Below are 25,499 nucleotides of genomic sequence, written 5' to 3'. Positions count from 1 at the left end.
TCCTAAATTATTTAAGGGCCCTTCATTGCCTCCATTAGTTACCTGTTTTAAATCAAGAAATTAGTGTCTGTGCTATGTGGCATTCTAGCCCTCAGGATGTACTGCAGGAAGAAAACTTAAAGTTATGCAATCTTAATGCTGGAAAATATTCTGGAGATAATCCAGTTTTCCAGTACATCCACACCATCCCTGGTAGATGTTTACTCACTGTCTGCCTAAATTCATGCCCCATTTCCTGGCAAGACTTACCTTACCTGTTTGTCAGTATTAGTATGTTTAAAGATCTTCTATGGGTTGAGGAGGAGAAAAGAAATCTGTTTCATGCATGATGAACATATTGCTCCCTAACTGAGCAACCTGAATGCCAGAAAGCTCTTCCTTATATGCGCAGATATATGTCTCTGTATTTTCTATGCCTCTGCCCTCTGGAATAACACAGACCAGACTAACCCCTTCTTCAGACAACAGTTCTGCGTGGGTAGAAGCTGACCCCGGTCTCCTGTGAGCCTGCTCTTATTTAGAGGACCGACTGTCTCATTCCCCTGTGCTGCAGTACTCAGGTCAGCCTCCTCTGCCCACTCTCTGTTCCACTGCCTAGAAATGCTGTTAACTCTCCCCGCAGAACTGATGTAATTAGTTTTAAAATTTAGATTTAGGACTTTACATGCGTTTTGTTACATTTCCTCTGGCGGGCTGTGTAGTGGAGAAGTAGCAAGGTGTATGACTAGAAAGAACTTGGGTTTTGGGATCTGTCCTGTTTGTGTTCAGATCTTCTGTCTGCTGTTTACTTTGACTTCAGACTTGTATTCAATACAGAAAGAGGTAAAATATTTGTTAAATATTAAGTGATAAGTAAATATTTGACAATGAAGACACCCTCATTCCTGACCACTCAATGTGGCTTCCCTGTACAAAACACAACATGTTGTTTCTTTTATTTCAGGTGTAACCTTACTTCTACCAGAGCTATCTCTATTAACTTTGCTAAAGTAACTATCACAATTACTGTATTTATATATAGAGAGAGATAGGGCAGATAGACAGTGTGAACGTTTGAACACTTAAGGTTAATCTGAAAGTGGGAAAAAGTAAAAACTTTTTAACATTTTTGTGCTTGAATTTTCATTCCTAAAACACGAAACAAAAACAGACTATTTGATCACGGAATTCTGATTACAAATGGAAGTAATCACCAGGTTTTGAATGATTAACCTACACGGCAAATGGAAAACTTCACATCATGAAACAGTTCAACTTGTGCTGAAATGAAAAGCTTAGAACTATAAATGAGCTATTTCTCTTCTTTCCCTCTCTCTCTCTCTCTCTCTCTCTTTTTTTTGTTTCCCAGATCTTGCTCTGTGGTCCAGGCTGGAGTGCAGTGGCACGATCTTGGCTTACAACCTCTGCCTCCTGGGCTCAAGCTATTCTCCTGCCTCAGCCTTCCAAGTTGCTTGGACTACAGGCATGTGCCACCACACCCACCTAATTTTTGTATTTTTAGTAGAGACAGGGTTTCACCATGTTGCCCAGGTTGGTCTCAGAGTAATGGACTCAAGTGATCGGTCTGCCTCCCAAAGTCCCAAAGTGCTGGGATTATAGGTGTGAGCCACCAAAGCCAGCTATTTATCATATTTCTATCTCAGTCCCTCTCACAGTGCTAGTTCAAGATGAAACACTAGATCATTATAAAAGTATTAGATTTCACAACTTTTCTCAATGTTATAGCAGGTTTCAATCTCATATGACCATGATGTTCAACAGAAACATGACTCATTTAAAAGAAAAATCAACTCTATCTTGGAGGAGAAATGAAGGTCAGAGTAAAAAACCTAACTAAGCTGACTTAGCAGGCAAGGAAATCATCCTTTTCAAACCTCAAAGTGGGGATGACTCAGAGAAACTGTCATCTGGAGCCTGGGAAAAAAGGAAGTTGAACTCTTTCATATATCTGCCATGAGGATGCTGATTGCCTGACTTTCGTAAGTGTCTAAGAAATAAAGGGGACTTAGTTTAGTTAATTCAGGTTATTACTGTTGGTACTGTTTGATTGACAATGATGGAATCTCTTCTATAGCACTGGCGAAAAGTTTACAAATGAAAAATACAGTGTCCCACGCTTCCTCTTCCAGAAAATGTAGGATATACAATATTTCCCTCCACAGGCTGTTTTGGTAGAACACAGCAGCTGAATCACCCCAGTGCGATCCCTGGGCAAGTAAAGCATACTTCTACATTATCTCTTTCAAAGTGGAATGGGACACAACCTCTGCCAGCTATTTTTTTTTTTTTTTTTGTGAACCATTCTATTAATACCAATCAAATCGAGAAAATGATCAAATGAAATTGCATTTTGAGCATCATAAGCTGTGTAATGTCTATTCTGTTAAATTGGGGCCTATAATTGCTTCTCTACTGAAAAGATACAACAAAGACAGCAATCATGGCTTGTCATTATCCCAGACTAGAAAACCGGCCTTTGCAGGGAGGACTTCAAAGGCTTGTGGTTCTCGAATTGCATTTGGCTGCTATTGTTGAAGCGCAGGCAATCTTGATGAGGTGTTTACACTGAGGTAAGGCGCAGAGCAGAGCGGCTGAGTGCCTGGGTCTAGAGCCATTAAAAAATTGTACATTATGTTCCTTGCTTTGAAGTGAGGGTTTGTAGGTAGGAAAGCAACTCAGATTGAGTACAGCTGAGCTAGATTGAGCTGCTACTTCTTGCTCAAAGAAACTCATCAGGTTCTTAGAGAATCAGACAGCACTACAAAAAAAGTTGATGCTTTACCAAGAGCTGTATGTGAGTCGAATCCGCGTAAAGACACACTGAAACATGTTTAAATAAGGACGTTACCATTAAGTTCTGCAATCACTGGAGGTTTTGCCTTTCTTCCTTTATATTGTTTTTACTACTGACCTTATGTTCAGATGTTGTGGGGGGCCCCACATTAATTTATTGGGTTCTTTGTTACTCTCATTCTTTGATAGTATTGACAACTAGCACATACCCAAATTAAATAGAGTTGATTTTTTAAGTAGTGTTAGCTTACCATCATTCCAACACCTATTATTCAATTCCCTGCTTCCAGGCATAATACTGGATTCAGTGAGCATTTCTCGATTAACTTGGCTAAGGAGTGAGCTGAAGTATTTATTTCTCTACCCTATTTCTAATATACCTTGCTGTGTGTTGATTCACACCTGCTCACGGCAGCACTGCTGCCACTTGTGTTTATACACAGCCAGCAAAAGAGACGGAGACACAATGATAGAAATTGTCTGCCAGTCTGCCATTCTGAGGCTGCAACCCTGATATTTAGCACAGCTGTTTCAATTATCCAAAAGTTTGTATTATTCACCTGTTTAGAGGCAAAGGACATGAAATATTTTGGCTCTGCTGTTAGCCATAGTCTCCATTCCTATAGATGGCCTCATAATGTATTTAGCATGCACATGTTCAGTGAGAACTGGATAACACTGAAACGCTTTTTTTTTTTTTTTTTTTTTGGTATTTTTAGTATAGACGGGGTTTTGCCATGTTAGCCAGACCTGTCTTGAACTCCTGACCTCAGGTGATCCGCCCACCTCAGCCTCCCAAAGTGCTGGGATTACAGGCGTGAGCCACCATGCCTGGCCATGAAACCTTTGAATATATTTTTTTCTACATTCATTTTCAGCATCAGATACTTGAACTTTAAAAAGCCCCAAGCTAATGGTCAGTCGCCTACTTAAAAACCCTTCAATAGCTTTCCATTACCCTCAGTCTTCAAAGATTTATAAGGCCCCGTGGCCTCGGGTTCCTGTCTACTTCTTCAGCCGTGGCCCCTGCTCTCTTCCTGCTGTACGTTTCAGCTTTGCTGATGCGCCAGGGGCACTACTGTCTCTGGGTCTTTGCATAGGCCATTCTTTGCCTGGAAATTCAGTTATTTAGGGAATTTCTTTGCCCCTTCACTTCACTTACTCTTTTTTTTTTTTTTTTTTTTTTTTTTGGGACAGAGTCTTTCTTTGTTGCCCAGGCTGGAATGCAGTGGCATAATCTTGACTCACTACAACCTCCGCCTCCCAGGTTCAAGTGATTCTCCTGCCTCAGTCTCCCAAGTAGCTGGGATTACAGGCGTGCACCACCATGCCTGGCTAATTTTTGTAATTTTAGTAGAGACGGGGTTTCACCATGTTAGCCACGCTGGTCCTGAACACCTGACCTCCAGTGATCCACCACCCGAGCCTCCCAAAGTACTGGGATTACAGGCGTGACCCACTGTGCCCGGCCCACTTCACTTATTCTGACCCACCCCATCCACTGTTCAGCCTTGGCTGAAATACAACTTTTTCCAGAAAGCCTTCCCTGCCACCCCAGAGGCGGCTACAACAGTTGCATCTGAGCTCACGGCCTTAGTACTCTGTACTTTCCTTTTGTAACAAGTATCACCCTGGTCATTGTTTTTTTTTCTCCCTCTGCACTGTAAATTCCAGTAAGGCAGGAGAAAGGAGGGACCATGTGCAGGGCTGTCTTGCTGTATGGCTCTAGGGGTACTACTCATCTGTGCTATGCTCTGAATGTGCCTGGCATCTAGACGGTCAATAAATACAACGGCATGAAAAGATCAATCTGGGTTGCTCACTGAACTTGCATTTATATCAGAATACATATAATCTACTTGTTTATCTGGTAGGATGTGTGGTTTATTTTAAAGTCAGGTAGCCGGCTGTTGACAAAATAAGGTGGAAACTAGAACTTTATCTTCCATTCCACTCTCCCTTGTTCCCAGCTTCAGTCGCTGAAATTTGCATTTGCTACTCCCTCTTCCAGAAATCCTCTTCAAATATTCGCATGGCGGGCCCTCTCACCTCCTCCGTATCTTTCTCAGGGAGACTCTGCCTCATAGTGCATTTAAGGTTGTGATTTCCCACCACCTCAGCAACCCTCAGCAGTTCTTCCCAGCTTTATTTCTGTCTTTACCTCCTTAAAACACAGAACTTATCATGCACCAATGCACTAATTTATCTGTTTTGTCTGTTGTCCATCTCCTACCTCAGGAGGCCTGGGATTTTTGTCTGTTTTTGTTAAGGGATGTATCCCAAGCACCTATGACAATGTCTGACACATAATCATCTCTCAATAAATATATGCTAGGCTGGACGCAGTGGCTCACACCTGTAATCCCAGCACTTTGGGAGGCTGAGGCAGGCAGATCACTTGAAACCAGGAGTTTGAGACCAGCCTGGCCAATATGGCAAAACCTTGTCTCTACTAAAAATACAAAACTTAGCTGGGTGTAGGTGGCTCATGCCTGTAATCCCAGCTACTTGGGAGACAGAGGCATGAGAGTCATTTGGACCCAGGAGGCAGAGGTTGCTGTGAGCTGAGATGGCGCCACTGCATTCCAACCTGGGTGACTGAGCGAGACTGTGCCTCCAAAGTAAGTAAATAAGTAAAATAAAATAAATAAATACATGCTAAATGAATAATGGCCTTTTTCAAGAATGTGAAAGATTTTTAGGAATATCTCATATAACTTAGAGAAAGGTTGATTATCCAGCAATCTGAACTCTCCATAACAAACTAAGAATATGTAACGGTGACCTCTGAATGGACACATTAGAGATTAAAAAAAAAAAATTCACAAAGCTCACACATTGCACTGAAATTGCTCCATTACTAAAATTCTTCAATGAATTCATACGACTGAGAGGAAAGGCCTAACATTTTAGCACAGTGGTTTTAAAATTTCAGCTTGTATCAAAATCACTTGGAAGGCTTGTTAAAACACAGATTGCTAGACCTCACCCCAGAGTTTCTGACTCAGGAGGTCTGGGATGGGGCCCAAAAATCTCCACTTATATTAAGTTCCCAGGTGATGCTGATGCTCCTGGTCCGAGAAACACAATATGAGAGCTTCTGCTTTAAAATGACATACAGGGCCTGCATGAAAGACGTCTGCCAATTTCTCTAACCTAAATATCCATATTCTCATCCTCACAATCTAGCCACATACAACTACGGCACTATCCACCTTCTCCTTAACTAACTCACTGGATGAAGTGACATTTTCTAGTCTTGAAGATATCCTGAGGCCATAGCTAAATGCTTACGGCTGCTAGGCTCTCTCTGGTACACCTTGGTACTTCTACTTCCACTTGTTCAGTTGTATGTTTACCAAGAGTCTTTTCCATTTGTTCCCAAACCTGTTTATTCCTACTGTACCTGTTGTTAAAATTATGAAATTTATTTAAAGATTAGATAATCTGAAGAAATCTGAGCATGAATAGAGAGGCGTTATATTCATGAAAACTTAGTTAAATGATTTAGAATGACCCAATAAAAGCAAACGGCAAAATAACATGTTGGGGGTGGGCGGGGGGAACTGTAAAAAATTAGGGGAAACATTCACCACAAAAACCTAGCGATTATGGCCAGGTGCAGTAGCTCACGCCTGTAATCTCAGCTCTTTGGGAGGCTGAGGTGGGAGTATCACTTGAGGCCAGGAGTTTGAGAGCAGCTAGGCGAAACCCTGTCACTACTAAAAATACAAAAATTAGCTGGGCATCGTGGCAGGTGCCTGTAATCCCAGCTACTCGGTGGCTGAGGCATGAGAATTACTTGAACACGGGAGGTGGAGGCTGCAGTGAGCCAAGATCGTGCTACTGCACTCCAGCCTGGTTGACAGAGGGAGACTACATCTCAAAAACCAAAAAAACCCCCCACACACCCCTAGAAATTATGTTCTTAAATTGTTTCTTAAGGTTTTTTAAGTTCGTACTCTGCTATCAAGAAATCAAAACTGCAAATCATAGATGCTCTCAAACTGATGCAAGAGAAACAATGACACTCCAATTAGTAGAATCTGCACTGGTAGAAAAGACCTTGGCCCCTTGGTAAAAAAAAAAAAAAAAAAAAAACTAGTGAATCAGTGTATATTTATATAGTTTAAGTGAAACTCAAGTAATTATGGTATATAGTTATCATTTTTCATATCTGCTTTAACCAATTTAAAAACAAAATTTTATTAATATATAATGTTTGTACATATTTATGGGGTATATGTGATATTTTGTTACATATACAGAATGTGTAATGAACAAGATATTTGGGGTATCCATCACCTCCAGTATTTATCATTTCTTGGTGTCGGGAACATCTCAAATGCTCTCTGCTCGCTACTTTGAAATATACAACACATTTTTACTAACTACAGTCACCCTAACTTTGTTATGGAACATTAGAATTTATTTGTTCTATCTAACTGTATGTTTGCACCAATTCATCAACCTCTCTTCATCTTCCCTACCCCTCAGACCCTTCCCAGCCTCTGGTAACTATCATTCTACCTTTTACCTCCATGAGATCTTTGATTTAACTGACAAACTATCAGTTCCTGACCAGCAGTATGGAGGTTTCTTCTGTGCTGACAGCTTTCTACTGAAACAGTGTTCACAACTTCATGCCATTGACCCTGCCCCCTTTGCCTGCAGTGCCCTTACTACCCACTTCCACCTGTTAACTTCTACTTTTTAGGGCTGAGTGCTGTGGCTCATGCCTGCAATCCCAGCACTTTGGGAGGCTGAGGTGGGTGGATCACTTGAGGTCAAGAGTTCAAGACCAGCCAGGCCAACATGGTGAAACCCCGGGCTCTACTAAAAATACAAAAATTAGCCAGGCGTGGTGGCAGAAACCTGTAATCCCAGCTACTTGGGAGGCTGAGGCCGGAGAATCTCTTGAACCCGGGAGGCAGAGGTTGCCAACAGTGAGCCGAGATCGTGCCACTGCACTTCAGCCTGGGTGACACAGCGAGACCCTGTCTCAAGAAACACAAACAAAAATACAAACAAAACAATACCCTTCTTCGTTTTAAAGAATCAGTTCCATGATTGCCTTTTGTGTGAAGCCCTCTCTGATTTCCCTGGACAGTCAGGCATCTTTTCTTCCAGGTTCTTTGGGACCTTATCTGATACTAGCACAGCAATTTTCACTTGGCATTGACTGTTTGCATGTCTGCTTCCAAGTCGGCCATAAGCTCCTTAAGAGCAGATACAGACAGCAGCAGAAAATTACCACGGACTCATAGCAGTCTGGGTCATTCAACAAAGAGGCAAAGAAGCGATCACATTGCCACAGCTTCTTACTTTGCTACAGAACGGCGCAGTATGACCCGTGTAAGGAAGCATAGAATTACCAGGTACGCTAGGTACATTTTGAAAACTATCCTTAAAAATGATAAAAATGATAGAAATTTATGTTAAATTTCTGGTTTTCAAAGGGGCGTGCTTTAGTTATGTGGATTTTTTATTTTATTTTATTTTTTCCTTTTGAGACGGAGTCTCGCTCCATCGCCCAGGCTGGAGTGCAGTGGCCGGATCTCAGCTCACTGCAAGCTCCGCCTCCCGGGTTCACGCCATTCTCCTGCCTCAGCCTCCCGAGTAGCTGGGACTACAGGCGCCCGCCACCTCGCCCGGCTAGTTTTTTGTATATTTAGTAGAGACGGGGTTTCACTGCTTAGCCAGGATGGTCTCGATCTCCTGACCTCATGATCCATCCGCCTCGGCCTCCTGTAGTGCTGGGATTACAGGCGTGAGCCACCGCACCTGGCCGGAAATTTTTTTTCGTATGGATCCCTCTTCAATAATGCCAAATTAATGAAGTGTCACTCTATAGATCATACAAATTGGTAGTTTAAGCAGCCAAGTGCTGAACAGTGCACACAAGAAAGAGGCCTTAAAAATGGCTTGTATTGAAAAAAATCATAAAGTTCAATTGAAATTATGCTGTCATAAGTAAGTGCTCTTGTAGTAATAGCAGAGGGCAAAATAAGAAAATTTATCAATCAATGAACATCTATAGAGTTCCTATTCTGCAGAAGAATAATTTTTATAAGTATAATAGGATAGGTGGGACTCAAAACACCACCAACCTGGAAGAATCCTATAAGAAAAGAATTCTATGTTTCTAACCAAATATAATTACAGAAAGATGACCATAACTTAAATAAAGGTAAAGCTTAATCTTATAAACAACCAAAAGTTTCACTAAATTTAAAACTATGAAAAAGAGCAATATATCCTTTAGGTGGTAACCTTCCACATGAGGAGACTGACTGTAAATTTAAACCAAACATTCAATAATAAATATAACATATTTATATAGGGCTGTAAGATTATAAAAAGCTTTCACATAGCATATCTCATTTGATTATCTCAACACTCCTGAGTCTGTGGTATAAGGCAAAGATTTGTAATTTTATTGAGGAAGAATAAGACTCAATAAGTTTGTGATTTGCCATGGCTCCAAATGGGACTCAAATCAGGTCTTTTGACTTCAAATTCTGGTGTTTAACAGCACAAGTTCTTGTTAATCCCCACCTCTGCTTTTTTTTTTTTTCTTTTTTCATTTTGAAAACAATGAAATTTTGTACCAAAGAAAAACTATTTAAAACTTACATTTCTTCCTGAAATATTTAGCTCGTGCTTGCTGTACGCCAGGATCTGGGAATTCAAAGATGAACAAGCCCATGATCTTAAGAAGCAGTCATCTTTACATGATGAAGACAGAGCACTGCGGGGTTATGGGTTCTGAGGGAGATGTTCAGGAATGAGGGAGGTGGTGGAAGGAGGATCTTCAAAGAGCCTTTACAAAAGCAGAGACATATGAGCTGAATCTCAAAAGGAGAATAAGGTTTTCCCAAGCAAACAAGCCAAGGCAAGAGTAGCCCATCAGCATGAACAAAGAAGGGGCTAAAGGAAATGCTGGGTCTGGGCGCTGCAAGTTCCTGGAGTATGGCCAGGCGTGAGACACAAGTAGGGAGTGATGAAGGATGAGGCCACAGGAGCAGGAAGGAGCCGGGTCAGGAAGGGCCTTTCGTACCACTCTGAGAGTTTGAATTTTATCTTGAAGGTTACACGGTGTCACATTAAGCAGTGTTGAAAAAATTGCCCTATGAAATTGTCCTTCAAAACTAAAGTACCAAATATATTGGGTTATTAATAAATTCCTTATTGTAAAGTGTAAATATTTGAAACAGTATCTGAGACCACATGCAACTGTTAAATACTGTCAACTAGTTGCATACAAGATTGTAGGGTTCTGTAATCCCTGACAGTGTTTGACTGACTGGGGACCCTCAAGAGAGAGCATGGTGAGTGTGGGGTGTACCTGGATAGGTCCCCTAGGTAGGCAGTCTTTTGAGAGTCTTACCATCGAATGGCCTCCTAGGGCATGTGGACATTATTGTTTTGCCTACACTTTGTTCTTACTCTGTCTGAAGTTATATCTCTTTCATTTTGAGGCAACGTAGCCTTAAAAAAAGAGAAAGCTGGTTAGAAGGGCCTCTTCCCTGGGTGGAATCTTCTCCTGTGGTGTAAGGAGTGCCTAGTGGTAACGATAGCTTCCCTTCACTGAGTGTCTGCCCCGAGTCGGTAGCTTTGTATAAATTCTTCAAATAGCCCTCCAAAGCAGGAATATATATATATCAAACAAGGAATATATATATATGAAGGTGAGGTGAGGTTTATTTTCATTTATTCTTAATTTTAATTCTTTTCTCCTTTTTGGAGACAGGATCTTACTCTGTTATCCAGGATGGAGTGCAGTGGTAAGATCCACTCACTGCAGCCTTGCCCTCCCGGCTCAAGTGATCCTTCTGTCTCAGCCTCTGGAGTAGCTGGGAATACAGGCATACCCCATTATGGCCAGCTAACTTTTGCATTTTTTGGTGGCGATGAGGTTGAGCTAATATGGGCTATGCTGAAGAGCCAGGATTGAATCCGAGATTGACTCTTAAATCAGTATTTTGTTTTGGTTTTAGTTTTTCTCCCACAATATTTCGTTGTTCCCTAGTAAAAACGCTGCTACCAGGGATGGGGCCAACCAAAGCTCTTCCTCTAGATCTTGCATACTTTTCTCCTTCTCATCCATTTGCACCTCCACTTGAATGATATGTCCTCAGAGAGACCTTCCCTAAGCACCTGGCTAGACATCCCAGTTTCTTTTTTTCTTTTTTTTTTTTTAATATGGAGTCTCACTCTGTCACCCAGGCTGGAGTGCAGTTGTGAGATCTTGGCTCACTGCAACCTCCACCTCCCAGGTTCAAGCGATTCTCCCGCCTCAGCCTCCTGAGTAGGTGGGATTACAGGTGCGTACCACAAGGCCCAGGTAAGTTTTGTATTTTTAGTATAGACGGGGTTTCACCATGTTGGCCAGGCTGGTCTCCAACTCCTGACCTCAGGTGATCTGCCCACCCCAGCCTCCCAAAGGGCTGGGATTACAGGCGTGAGCCACCACACCTGATCCCCAGTTTACTTATTAAAGTCATCACTTTATTAAATAAAGGACTTTATTCCCTTTCATTACTTTTTTTGTTGTTGTTTTTGTTTTTGAGATGGAGTTTTGCTCTTCTTGCCCAGGCTGGAGTGCAATGGTGAAATCTCGGCTCACCGCAACCTCTGCCTCCCGGGTTCAAGCGAATCTCCTGCCTCAGCCTCCTGAGTAACTGGGATTACAGCCATGCACCACCACGCCTGGCTAGTTTTGTATTTTTAGTAGAGATGGCGTTTCTCCATGTTGGTCAGGCTGGTCTCGAACTCCTGACCTCAGGTGATCTGCCTGCCTCGGCCTCCCAAAGTGCTGGGATTACAGGCGTGAGCCACATTACTTTCTTAAATACAGTTTATTCAATCTCTTTTGAGGTATTATCAGTATCTGAAATTATTTTGTTACATGGTTCTTATCTTTGCCGTATGACTGGAATGTAAACTCCTTCAAGATAGGAGCTCTGCCTGTCTTGTTTTCTGTTAATATCCCAGCATTGAGAAGAGTACCTAATATTTAATACATATTTGGTGCTCAATAAATATCTGTTGGCTGACTGACCTGCTGTCTCAGCAACAGCCACAAAGATGTGTTAATCGAAGGTAGGACTGTGAATTGTTTGTGACTTTATATTATCTTGACTATAGGCCATTCAATAACCATATCACATTTGTAAACGATGTGTAATTTCTTTCCAAGAAATTACAAGGAAAGAGTTGAGTAACATGTATAAAGCATTTCTAACTCTTTTCTAAACCCATACTAAATTTCATCTTCATCAGTCTTTAAAGTAACATCAGAATCAAGATAGAAAGGTAGTTCATTTTTCAAAACACAGTTTTCTTTAACGGTGGATTACAAATGGACTCAAAGTGGAATGAGTTTCGGACAAATACTTTAGGCTAGTGAACAAATCATGAATAAAAGAAAGAACTGATTATTCACCAGCGAAGTTCCTGCCTGACCGTGATACTTAGGTGCCCTCTAGTGTGTGTTGGTTTTTATATCGGTTCCGCGCTTCACACATCACGTGATTAAGATTTTGTCGTGTATTCAAAGTTGATTTTTCCAATGTATTTTAATGTACAGTCAGCAGATCTATGCAAAATGGCAAAAGATTGCAGAACAATTGACTTTAAAAATCAATAGTTCTACCCTAAGCATTAATTACAAGCATAAAATGCAATTTAGGGGGGTGAGCAATTGGGGGTGTGAAATTATATGGGTTACTACAAAATTTACATTATAAATGTCTCCTCCTATTTTTGTTGCTATTTTCCATTTTAATTTTTAAAAGGTAATACATAAGCATGGTTTAAAATTAATAGATTTGAAAAGGTACACAGTAAAAAGTTGTGCTCCCGCCCATTTCCCCTCCACTCCTTACAATTAACTACTTTTGTAGCCTTCTACAGTTTCTTATGCATGCCATGCAAATGTAATATATATTTTTATTTCTCTCCACTGTTTTTTTTTTTTTTTTTTTGGAGACAAGAGTCTCATTCTGTCACCCAGGCTGCAGTGCAGTGCTGCCATCTCGGCTCACGGGCAACCCTGCCTCCCGAGCTCAGGCAATTCTCATGGGCCTCCTGAGTAGCTGGGATTACAGACACCCACCATGACACCCGGCTAATTGTTGTATGTTTTAGTAGAGACAGTGTTGCACCATGTTGGCCAGGCTGGTCTCAAACTGCTGACCTCAAGTGATCCTCCTACCTCGGCCTCCCAAAGTGCTGGGATTACAGGCATGAGCCACCACGCCTGGCCCCTCTCCACTTTTCACATACTGCACCTTGAATTTATTTCTTAATAAGAAATCCTGGTAAGTTATCCCTTATAGTTCATGGACAGTGTCCTTATTTTTTTTTTTTTTAACAGCTGCTGTGTACTCTACTGTATGGATGTACCATAACTTATTTACTCCCCAAATGACAGATATTGGGGTGTTTTCCAATCTTTTGCTATTACAAATAAGGCTGAAATGAACAATTTTGTACAGATGTGATTTCAAAATTGCACACAAATATCTAGGATAAATTCCTGGAGCAAAATGTGTTGGGTCAAATAAAAATAATAATTCCGAACACTTTTATACTTATATGTATACCTATATATTTGCTATGGGCCAGTCACTGATCTTAGCACTCTCTATACATTTATTTGTTTGTTTTATTTTATTTATTTATTTATTTATTTATTTATTTATTTATTTGAGACGGAGTCTTGCTGTGTCACCCAGTGTGGAGCACAGTGGTGCAATCTCGGCTCACTGCAACCTCTGCCTCCCGGGTTCAAGCAATTCTCCTGCCTCGGCCTCCCAAGTAGCTGGGATTACAAGCACACATCACCATGCTCAGCTAATTTTTGTATTTTTAGTGTAGATGGGTTTCACGATGTTGGCCAGGCTGGTCACAAACTCCTGACCTCAAATGATCTGCCCGCTTTGGCCTCCCAAAGTGCTGGGTTTACAGGCATGAGCCACTGTGTGCAGCCTAACTCATTTATTTAGTCTTCTTAATAAGCCTATGAGGAAAGTCCTACTATTGTCCTCACTTTAAAGGTGAGGAAACTGAGGCACAGAGAGGTTTAGTAACTTGCAGAGGGTCAGACAGCTAGCAGGTGGCAGTGCCAACCAACCTGGCTCCAGAGTCCATACTCTTAGTCATTATGTTTTACTTTCTCAAGGAGTATATTTGTGTTTTAAGTAGACATTAACAAATTGTCCTCCATACTGGTTATACTAATTTATTCTCTCACCAGCTTGACTGTACTTTTTTGCCCACAGGGTCATTAAACTTACAGAATTTTGATAGTTTAATCACAGTTGAAAAACGGAATCCTATTATAGTATTAATTTGCACTTCTCTAATAGGCTGAGACTGGGTAACCTCTTATATGTGTAATAACCGTATATATTAACTTTTCTTTGTTAACTTTCATTAACGAAGAAAAATACACAAAAAGTATAAATGAACAATTCACAGATTGTTCCTCTCATTGTTCTTAATTTCCAGAGCTTTCTTTATTATCCTTGCTTATTGACAGATTGTTCATTTATACTTTTTGTGTATTTTTCCTTGGAACTTGGTCTTTTTCTTACTGATTTCTAGGATTTCCTGAAATCTCTACAAAAACACAAAAATTAGCCAGGCGTGTTGGCAGGTGCCTGTAATCCCAGCTGCTCTGGAGGCTGAGGCAGGAGAATCGCTTGGACCTGGGAGGCGGAGGCTGCAGTGAGCTGAGATCGCGCCACTGCACTTCAGCCTGGGCAACAGCGTGAGACCCTGTCTCAAACAAAAAACAAAACAAAACAAACCAAGAGCCTCCACACTTGGTACCCAAGCTTCCCACCTCCTACCCACAAATCAACTGAATAATCCTCTTAGCTATGGGAAACATCAATGCTCTGTAGATAATGACTTACACAACTTTGACTTTTAGATTTTGATAAAACCTTTGTGTTCTCTGTTCTAGCCCCTTGCTCATCAAAGTGTGGTCCATGGACCAGCAGCCTTGCATCTCCTGGGAACTTGTTAGAAATGCACAGCCTGCATCTCACCCCAGACCTACTGGATCACAATCTATATTTTAACAAGAGTCTAAAGTGGTTCGTTAGCATTTTTAATTGTGAGAAGCAAAAGATCAGTGGTTCTCAAAGTGTAGGCCTGATAACAGCAGCAGTATCACCTGGGGCCATGCAGAAAATTCAGATCCCTGGGTCCCACCCTACACCTGCGGAATCAGAAATCTGGGGGGATGAGGTCCAGCAAGCTTTTTAATAAGCCCTCCAGATGATTCTGGTGCACTCTAACGTTTGGGAACCACTGCTCTAGATCGGTGATTCTCAATCTTGGCTAAATATTGGAATCACCTGGGGAGTGTGGCGGCTTTCCCCATATTTAGAGTGCAGCCCAGATGAGCTGAATTGCAATTTCAGTGGTTCATCCAGGGAATCAATATTTTTTAAATTCTCCATGTGATTCCAGTGTGAAACCAAGGCTGAGAACCACTGCTCTAGTCTGGAACAATGCTTCTCAAACCTGGCTTCACATTAGAAATACTCAAGGAGCTTTATGAAAAACAAAAAAGAAAAACTGATGCTCAGGTTCTCAGAGATTTAAATGGGTCTGAGTGAGGCAAAAAAATCACTTTTTTTTTTTTTTGAGATGGAGGTCCTCTTGTTGCCCAGGCTAGAGTGCAATGGCGTGATCTCGGCTCACTGCAACCTCCGCCTCCCTGGGTTCAAGTGATTCTCCTGCCTCAGCCTCCTGAGTAGCTGGGATTACAGGCATGCTCCACCAAGCCGGGCTCATTTTGTATTTTTAGTAAAGATGGGATTTCTCCATGTTGGTCAGGCTGGTCTCAAACTCCTGACTTCAGGTCATCTGTCTGCCTCGGCCTGCCAAAGTGCCGGGATTACAGGCATGAGCCACAGCACCTGGCCAAAACAAATCACTTTAAAAAATTCTCAGGTGATTCTGATATCCAGCCAGATTTGCAAACTACTGCTCTAGAAATGCCATTCCCCCCATATAAACTTCAAGTTAATATAAAGAGTAGACAGTTTGGAGGTGATGGAAGAGATACATTTTTAATTTCCCTTATGTTTACTCAGCCTTTTCAGTGTATTAGGCTAGTGACTATGAAGATTAAAAATGAGCACAAACCCTAGCTCCTGCCCATAGGGAAAATATAATCTGTATCGGGAGGAGAGACACACACACGTCTACATATGAATAATGGTTCAAAAAAAAAAAAAAACCACATCATTTTATGCTACTGACTAGAATTCACTAAATCACACATATCATTATGTCACTGTTAGGTCAAATTCATTTCTATTCTTTTTAAAATAATAGGAAGCCAGGTCAGTGATACACACCTATAGTCCGAGCCACTCAGGTGTCTGAGGCAGGAGGATTACTTGTCCCCAGGAGTTCAAGGCTGCAGTGTGTGATGATCGAATCTTGCATAGCAATACACTCCAGCAATATAGCAAGACCCCATCTCAAAAAAATAATAGGAGTAATCTCTTAAAAAAATAATAGGAGCGGCCAGGCACAGTGGCTCACACTTGTAATCCCAGCACATTGGGAGGCCGAGGCGGGCGGATCACAAGGTCAGGAGATTGAGACCATCCTGGCTAAAACAGTGAAACCCCGTCTCTACCAAAAATACAAAAAATTAGCCGGGCATAGTGGCGGGCGCCTGTAGTCCCAGCTACTCGGGAGGCTGAGGCAGGAGAATGGCGTGAACCCGGGAGGCGGAGCTTGCAGTGAGCCGAGATCGCGCCACTGCACTCCAGCCTGGGCGACAGAGCGAGACTCCATCTCAAAAAAATATATATATATAATAGTAATAGTAGGAGCAAGAAGTACATATATGTTGGAAAATGGTAAAGGGACAATTTTAAATACAATTAGTCTTTAGATATTTGAACTTGGAGAAAGTGTTGGGAAAAGTCAATGGCCCCTTCAGAGAGTAATATAAGAACTTAAACTTTCCTCCATGGCACAAAGAAAAGAAAATTAAGCTGCGGAACCACTGACAATTAATACGCCCTAATATTGTTTAGTAAATTAACTTATAACTACTAACAAAACTAGCGATTAATAAATCAACAATTAAAGAGTTCACAATAAATATTTCTCCCTTTTATTATTGGAAATAGAACTATTTCTTTTGACCTCAGAAGAAAAAGAGAGTTTCTAAATGAAGAAAAACCCCAAATGTTCTCCTTCCGGATCAGCTTCTTTTGAGAACACTTTTTAGTAATGAAAAATATTGTCCTAGTTTGGGATAAATTACTGGCTATAAACATTTTTCAGGCCAGGCATGGTGGCTCATGCCTGTAATCCCAACACTTTGGGAGCCAAGGTGGGAGGATCATTTGAGCCCAGGAGTATGAGGTCAGCCTGGGCAACATGATGAGACTCCCATCTCTACAAAGACATTTAAAAACAAATTTAGCTAGATGTGGTGGTGCATGCCTGTGTTCCCAGCTACTCGCCGAGGCTGAGGCAGGAGGATTGCTTGAGCCCAGGAGGTTGAGGTTATAGTGAGCTACGATCGTGCCATTGCACTGCAGCTTGGGTGAAAGGCCAGACCCTGTCTCAATAGAAATTTTTTTTCAAAGATATTGGACTGTTGAATTTATTTACATTTTTTAAATGAGCAATCAAGCAAAATTCAAAATTTCATGTAAGTTTTATGGAACAAGAGTATATTAACATCTAAAATTGGGTAAAAATACTAAAAACTGCTTGAATTCACCTAGTTTTTAAACTATTTCAGCTAGATATACTACACCTATTTCATTTATTAGTACAATGGCAAAGATGTGACATAATTCTTTTTTTGAATTTTATTTTTATTTTTTGATTAAAGTATTTTTAAGCCCAAATCTCACCAGACGTCATTCTTTATTTTTATTTATTTATTTATTTTGAGACAGAGTCTCATTCTATGACCCAGGCTGGAGTGCAGTGGTGCCATCTCGGCTCACTGCAACCTCCGCCTCCCGGGTTCAGGTGATTCTTGTGCCTCAGCCTCCTGAGTAGCTGGGATTACAGGTATGCATCACCACACCCGGCTAATGTTTGTATTTTTGGTATAAATGGGTTTCACCATGTCGGCCAGGCTGGTCTTGAACTCCTGGCCTCAAGTGATCCTCCCACCTCGACCTCCCAAAGTACTGGGATTACAGGCATGAGCCAACGCACCACCAGACATAATTCTTTAAGACAAAAAAGGGAGTCTCTGAATAAAAACCACAAATGTTCATCCACCTCATCTATTTTGTTCCGTTAGAAAATGCTGAGAGGTTAGAACAGGTTAGAGTATGTTAAAAAAAAAAATACCAATTGGGATTTGGAACAGGTCTAAGGGCAACCACATTTAACATAATAACCTCTCCTTTGTATTTGAAAATGACCTCACGTTAGCAGGTGATAAATATCAAGCTCTTTTTCCAGTAAGAGTGGTGGGCTCTACAATTCTAACCCCATTCTTGGCCTGTATCCCTGGACATACCCATAGGAGGTGGGCGGATAAGATCTTTCTGTGCCCCTGTGAAATAGAACTAAGTTTACTGGCTCCAAAAGGTTTTGAATCCATCATGTGGGAGAGAATTTACTCTCAAAATGATCTGATGAGGAAGAGAAGGCATTTATTACTGTCCCAATTTTATAAATAAAGAGACTAATGTTTAATTATATCATACCATTTACACAGGACAATAACAAATGATGTGATTTTCAATGGGGTTTATAGAAACATCTGAAGATTGAAAAAAAAAAAAAAACCCCACCTTATGTTGTACCCTACCCTCTCCCCGACCACCCAATATGTATACAGAATCTGAGCTGAGGCCGGGTGCGGTGGCTCAAGCCTGTAATCCCAGCACTTTGGGAGGCCGAGACGGGCGGATCACGAGGTCAGGAGATCGAGACCATCCTGGCTAACACGGTGAAACCCCGTCTCTACTAAAAAATACAAAAAACTAGCCGGGCGCGGTGGCGGGCGCCTGTAGTCCCAACTACTCGGGAGGCTGAGGCAGGAGAATGGCGTGAACCCGGGAGGCGGAGCTTGCAGTGAGCTGAGATCCGGCCACTGCACTCCAGCCTGGGCGGCAGAGCGAGATTCCGTCTCAAAAAAAAAAAAGAATCTGAGCTGAGAATCGCTTCTGTATGTGAGCTGGGGCATGTTCCACATTAACCAGAATGTGCTGGGGCATTTAACAGGGTTGAAAACCTCTGCTGCGGTGGTAACAAAGGTAATCCACACAGGGAATCAAATGCTTCAGTTCTATATTTTATCATTTGGAAAACGCAGTTTTAAAAAGTTCTGGATTTCTTTGAATGGAGAATTTTGGATATAATAACTGACATAGTAATGGACTCATAATTACTTATAGCAACTATAGCAATTTTGGATATAATAATTGACTTATAGCAATAATTGACTTGTAGCAATTACACTGTAAACCATTGGTGGCTTTTGTTTTGGTCATAAGAATTTGTGGAATAAACATAAACATAAACATAAACATACAGGGTATGCTGTGGAAGCATTTGTTTTACCCAGCTAGGTGGCTGCTATCCTCATCCTAAAGGAAGTGGTATCTAGACATTGCAAACAAACGCAACTTCTAGTTTAATGTTTCAGAAGACATCTCAAAGTAGCCACTACGTACCTGTTCTGGATAAGATTCTCCTCTTTTTTTATTGTGAAGTTGAAGATAAGAGTCCATTTTAGGGGTGGGTAATCCCAAAGTGAGCTTGTTTTTTTCCACAAAATGTTGTTTGGACTTCCTTCGCCGAGGGCCACGTGATCCCGGCAGGAAAACCTCGTTATGTGAACTTGAGCTCTTCCCGTACTGAGAAAGGCTGCTCGACTTCTCCTCCAGGTCACTGTCGCTCAGCTCTGAAAACGGCTTGCTGCGACGGCCACCATGCTCATAGTTTGGGCTTAAAAATTCACTACCAAGTAAAGAAGCTGCACTCTGTGGACTCTCTTTCTGCTCACCTTTTCCCCCCGCGAGTTCCACTGACGTCTCCTGGGAAGGGTAGAGGGGAGCCAAAGGCAGATTTTCTAAAGAGCTGTCCGGGGACTCCGGCAACGCTTCCACAGACAGCAGCTGACCTTCCTCCTTCTTACTCTTCCAGTTTGGGTCATAGCGGAGGTCTGAATATTTGTCTTCTATTGGTTGTTGCCTGCCCAAGGCAGAAGAGAAATGTCAAGTCCTTAATTAAAATAAATTCACTCCTTATAGTCAGTTGATCATTTTATTTGAAATCAACCTCAGTCTTTCTCCTATAGTTTTCCTTTTATTATCTGTATGTTAAACACAAATCACAACAGGGTGCAGAAGCTCATACCTGTAATCCCAACACTTTGGGAAGCCGAGGCAGGAGGATCGTTTGAAGCAAGGAGTTCAAAGCCAGCCTGGGCAACACAGTGAGGCTCCATCTTTGCAACAAACTGTTAAAAAAAATTAGCTGGGTATGGTGTCATACCTGTAGTCCCAGCTACTCAGGAGGCTGAGGAGGGAGGATTGCTTGAGCTAAGGAGTTAGAAGCTACAGCGAGCTATAATCATGACACTGCACTCCAGCCTGGGAGACAGCGTGAGACCCTGTCTCTTAAAATAAATAAATTAATTAATAAACATAAAGACAGATCCCAGGCCCCAATTAGACCCACACACTACACATAAGGGCGCAAGGCCTTAATTGTCCAAGTTCATTGAAATATGGAATAAAAATGGGGGATAATTAATTTTTAAGTGTCAGAAAACAACTGAAAAACAAATGTCTATAATGTTAAACCAATAATCACTGTGGTTCAATGAATGCAATTACTTATGTACAAGAATAATGACTCAGTATTTTAGCTGGTGAAGATAAAACTGTGTTTCACGCTTTGGCTGGTAATACAATTCATACACTGACTAACAATGTTCTGGTCAAGGACAAGCCACATATACGACTGAGGTCCTACGATACTGTAATAGAGCTGGAAAATTCCTGTCATCTAGCGACGCTGTAGTCCTTGGAATATCATAGTACAATGTGTTGCTTATTATGTTTGTGGTGCCGCTGATATAAACAAACCTACTGCACTGCCAGTCCTATAAAAGTGTAGCACATACAATTATATACAGCACATAATCCTTGATAATGATAATCAACAACTATGTTACTGGCTTTTGTATTTACTATATGATATGGTTTGGATCTGTGACTCCACCCAAATCTCATGTCAAACTGTAATCCCCAATGTTGGAGGTAGGGCCTGGTGGGAGGTGATTAGATCATGGGGACAGAGTTCTCATGAATGGCTTAGCCCCATCCACCCTTGGTACTGAGTAGTGAGTGAGTTATGGTGAGATCTGGTTGGTTAAGAGTGTATAGCAGCTTCCCACCCTCTCTCTTGGTCCTGCTCTGCTATAAGAGGCCTGCTCCCCCTTTGCCTTTGCCATGATTGTAAGTTTCCTGAGGTTTCCTTAGAAGCCAAGCGGATGCCAGAATCATACTTCCTGTAGAGCCTGCGGAACTGTGAGTCAGTTAAACTTTGTTTTTAAAATAAATTACCCAGTCTCACTCAGGTATTTCTTTATAGCAATGCAAGAACAGGCTAATACACTATAATATATATATATATATAATTTTTTTTTTTTTTGAGACAAGTCTTGCTCTATCGCTCAGGCTGGAGTGCAGTGGTGTGATCTTGGCTGGCTGCAACCTCTGCCTCCCGGGTTCAAGTGATTCTCGTGCCTCTGCCTCTAGAGTACCTGGGATTACAAGTATGTGTTAACATGCCTGGCTAATTTTTGTATTTTTTAAATTTTTAGTAGAGACAGGGTTTTGCCATGTTGGCCAGGCTGGTCTTGACCTCCTAGCCTCCTGTGATCCACCCGCCTCAGACTCCCAAAGTTTTGGGATTACAGGCATGAGTCACTGTGCCCAGTCACTACACTATATTTTTTATCATTATTTTAGAGTGCACTCCTACTTATTTTTTAAAAAGTTAACTGTGAAACAGCCTCAGGCAGGTCCTTCAGGAGGGATTCCAGAAGAAGGCCTTGTTATCCTAGGAGATGACAGCTCCATGTGTGTTACTGCCCCTGAAGACTTTCCAGTGAGACAGGGTATGGACAGGCAAGACAGTGATATTGATGATCCTAACCCTGTGTGGGCCTAGACTAATATGTGTGTTGGTGTCTCAGTTTTTAACAAAAAAGTTTAAAAAGTAAAAAAAAAAAAAAAAAATAGAAAAAAGCTTACAGATAAGGATATAAAGAAGTTTTATACAGCTGTACAATGTATTTGTGTTTTAAGCTGTGTTATTACAAAAGAGTGAAAAAGTCAAAAAAAATTAAAAGTGCCTAAAGTAAAAAAGTTACAGTAGCCAAGGTCAATTTATTAATGAAGAAATATATTTTTTTTTTTTTTTTTTTTTTTTTGAGACGGAGTCTCGCTGTGTCTCCCAGGCTGGAGTGCAGTGGCGTGATCTCGGCTCACTGCAAACTCCGCCTCCCGGGTTCACGCCATTCTCCCGCCTCAGCCTCTCAAGTAGCTGGGACTACAGGCGCCCGCCACCACGCCCGGCTAGTTTTTTGTATTTTTAGTAGAGACGGGGTTTCACCGTGTTAGCCAGGATAGTCTCGATCTCCTGACCTCGTGATCCACCCGCCTCGGCCTCCCAAAGTGCTGGGATTACAGGCTTGAGCCACTGCGCCCGGCCGGAGAAGAAATACTTTTAAAAATAAATGTAGAGGAGTTGAAGTGTTCAGTATTTCTGAAGTCCACAGTAGCTTACAGTAATGTCTTAGGCCTTGAAATTTGCTCCCTGCTCACGCACTGCCTCACCTAGAGAAACGTACAGTCCTACAACCTCCATTCATGGTGAGTGCCTATATAGGTGTACCATTTAAAAACTTTTATGCTGTATATTTACTGTACCTTTTCTATGTTTAGATGCACAAATACTTACCACTGTATTACAATTCCATACAGTGTTTAGTACAGTAACACATTGTACAAATTGTGTGTAGTAGGCTGTACTATCTAGGTTTGTATAAGTACACTCTATGATATTCCCACAATGTTGAAACCACCTAACCACAAATTTCTCAGACCATACCCCTGTCATCAGGCAATGCATGACTGTATAGACATCTGGCTGTTTAGAAAGAGAACTGTGAATTGTTGCCTAGACAACATTTGCTTTGGATGAAGCTATATAGGTATTCAGTCAAGATAAAACCTTGCTTTCCCTCCGGGATTCTTGACTGAATACCTATATAGGTTCATTCTTCTTTTCAGTGATTTTGCTTTTCACTTCATTTTGTCTTTGTAGAGTGTATCTAATGTACTACAGAAAGATCCCCGAGGCTTCAAATCAGACCAGATCATGGCTCACTGAAAGGTTCATAGCCTCTTGGCTGTCAGCTATGCACACGTAGCTCAGTCGATAGTCAGAATGCACTGGACACTGCAGGAGGGGCCTATCTGAAGAAAAGGTTAAGCAGACGGTCCTGCCTGAGAAAAACGAACTAGCCTATAATCAGTTCATGTGACCCAAAATAAAGTCTCCCTTTTCCCCACGACAATCTCAATTTGTACAGCACCCCCAGTCTTAACAAAAAAAAAAAAAAAAAAAAAAAAAAAAAAAGCTGGTAATATGGCATATTTAATGGCCTCTTTGATCTTCAAAAAGCTAAATGGGAGAGATTTTCCTTCCTTGAATACAGTAGATGCAACCCTCTAATCAAAAAGAAAATGTAAATCACCTAGGCTTTTTTGATATTCCCGTTTACAGAGGACATAATTGTATGCTGGGTAAACAAACTAATGGTCCCCCCTAATGTTAATTTACTTTTCTTAATGTGGACCTGGGTTTCTTTGATTTGATGTAAAGCAAAAACTGGAGCAAAAAGCCAAAACTGTCACGCCTTGCTGAATTGTCACTTTGAATTTTTTAGTTCACATATTGTGATGAGGAACTTCTTGAAATAAGTGGCTCCTCCTTTTCCAACAAGAGAGGAGACATGTTCTTCTCCTTCAGCAAAATGGGAATGGTCCACATTTGTTAGAAGATGGGACGCCCAACCCCTCCCTGCCCTGCAGGGTCACCTGCCTCTGGGGCTTTGATGGGGAGGTTTCTCCCAAGTGATGTACTGTCCTAGGAACTCACGGTGTTTCCTGTCCCTGCCTTTCACTTGACCCTTAAGCATCATAGGGCAGGGATATGAATTGTACTGAATTAAACATAAGTTTCAACTGTGGTTGTTTAGGTGGGGAAGAAAGCTCAATTATTATCTTCAAGTAAATACAGATTTTTTTGTAAAGAAAGGTGCTATTTTCCCATATTTATGCTGTGCTGAAAGAAAAAAACTGAATTTAACTTTCTTAATTCATTTGCTCATTCATTGATTCAGCGGGTACTTATTTATTGAGCCCTTATGAAGCTACAGGAATAGTGGTAGATGGTGAAGCGGTGGGCGCACAGCCTAGTGGGGGATACAGACCAGGAAACAGCAATTGACACTTTGGAGTGATGTGCGCTCTCATGAGGAGCACCGGGCCATCAGGACACAGAGGGACATCCAGTCCTATCTTGGGAGGTCAGGGAAAGCCTTCTGGAGGAAGTGCCAGCGTAGCTCAGAGCTAAGGCTAAGAAGGGCAGGAAGTCTATGCTAGGCTGAGGGAACAGCATGTAAAAAGGAGTGGAGGCAGAGACAATGTGGTGCTTTCATGGAACAAATTCTGTGTGGACAAAATGGAGGGTGAGAGGAGGGCAGGTCGAGGAGCACAGCTCAAGGGTAAGCAAAGGTCAGATCTCGAGGGATGTTGCAAACTCCTGAAGCACCTCGGGCTTAACAAAATTAACCAGAGAGTTAATTAGAAAGCAAAGATTTTAGCAAGATGTAAAAACATTTGGACAGCCAAAGTGAGGAGTTTCTGGAAGGGATTATCTACAGAGGCTATGAAGTCCTTTTTGGAAAGCCTAGAACAGGTAATCCTCTACTTTGTACTGTTTAGAGCAGGGCCGGCCACCTTTCACAGGTGACAACACTGGGGATCACTGTTCTGCTACTCACACAGGAGTGAGATGTGGAAAGAGAGCACATGTTACTGTTTGATGATCTAGGGAATGTTTGTCGTGAGTCTTCAGGTTTATTTCCTTGGAACAATGTTGAGGGAAGTACTATTATTACCCCCATTTAACAGACGAGGAAACTGAGGCTTAGAGGGCTTATGTATCTCTCCCAAGGTCACAGAGCCTGGCAGTCTGCTCTGGATCGGGCTCCTGTACATCATGTTGCATTGTATCCTGCTGCTATTCCCATAGGTGACAGTGAAGAAAGTGAGTTGCGGTGTCTGCCTTATGTGAATCAGCGAATGGATCAGCCAGTCAACAGATATGCACGGAGCACCTCCCTACATACAGGCAGAATCTTAGGCACAGAAGGTACAGCAGCAAGGAAAACAGAAGCAGGCTGCTGGATCTTACTCTTCAATGAGGAGGACAGGTTTTATGCACCAACTGTAATATAGTCATCAACTAATGAATTAGATGCGTAAAGAAATACAGGACGTTATGGGTATTTAAAACAGGAGGATGTGACTTATCACAAAAGTATGTTAGCCTCTTATTTCCACATTCAGTTGCTAGATGATATTGCAAAGTCCATTCCA

General features: G+C 41.6%; 1 protein-coding gene across 5 annotated transcripts in view; it reads right to left on the bottom strand.

The window, feature by feature from the left end:
- The window catches only part of JHY (junctional cadherin complex regulator), a 70,747-nt gene that overhangs the window by 30,228 nt on the left and 15,020 nt on the right, over positions 1–25,499 (bottom strand). For all 5 annotated transcript variants that reach the window (XM_077964542.1, XM_077964545.1, XM_077964543.1 and 2 more), the window contains one exon: positions 19,491–20,010. In XM_077964542.1, the coding sequence (XP_077820668.1) occupies positions 19,491–20,010 (520 nt within the window). The remainder of the gene's footprint in view (positions 1–19,490; positions 20,011–25,499) is intronic.

This window comes from Macaca mulatta, chromosome 14 (assembly GCF_049350105.2).
Source record: "Macaca mulatta isolate MMU2019108-1 chromosome 14, T2T-MMU8v2.0, whole genome shotgun sequence".
NCBI classification, from domain to species: Eukaryota; Metazoa; Chordata; class Mammalia; order Primates; family Cercopithecidae; genus Macaca; species Macaca mulatta.
Note: the sequence above shows the minus strand (reverse complement) of the source record. Positions and strands in the feature narration are given on the sequence as shown.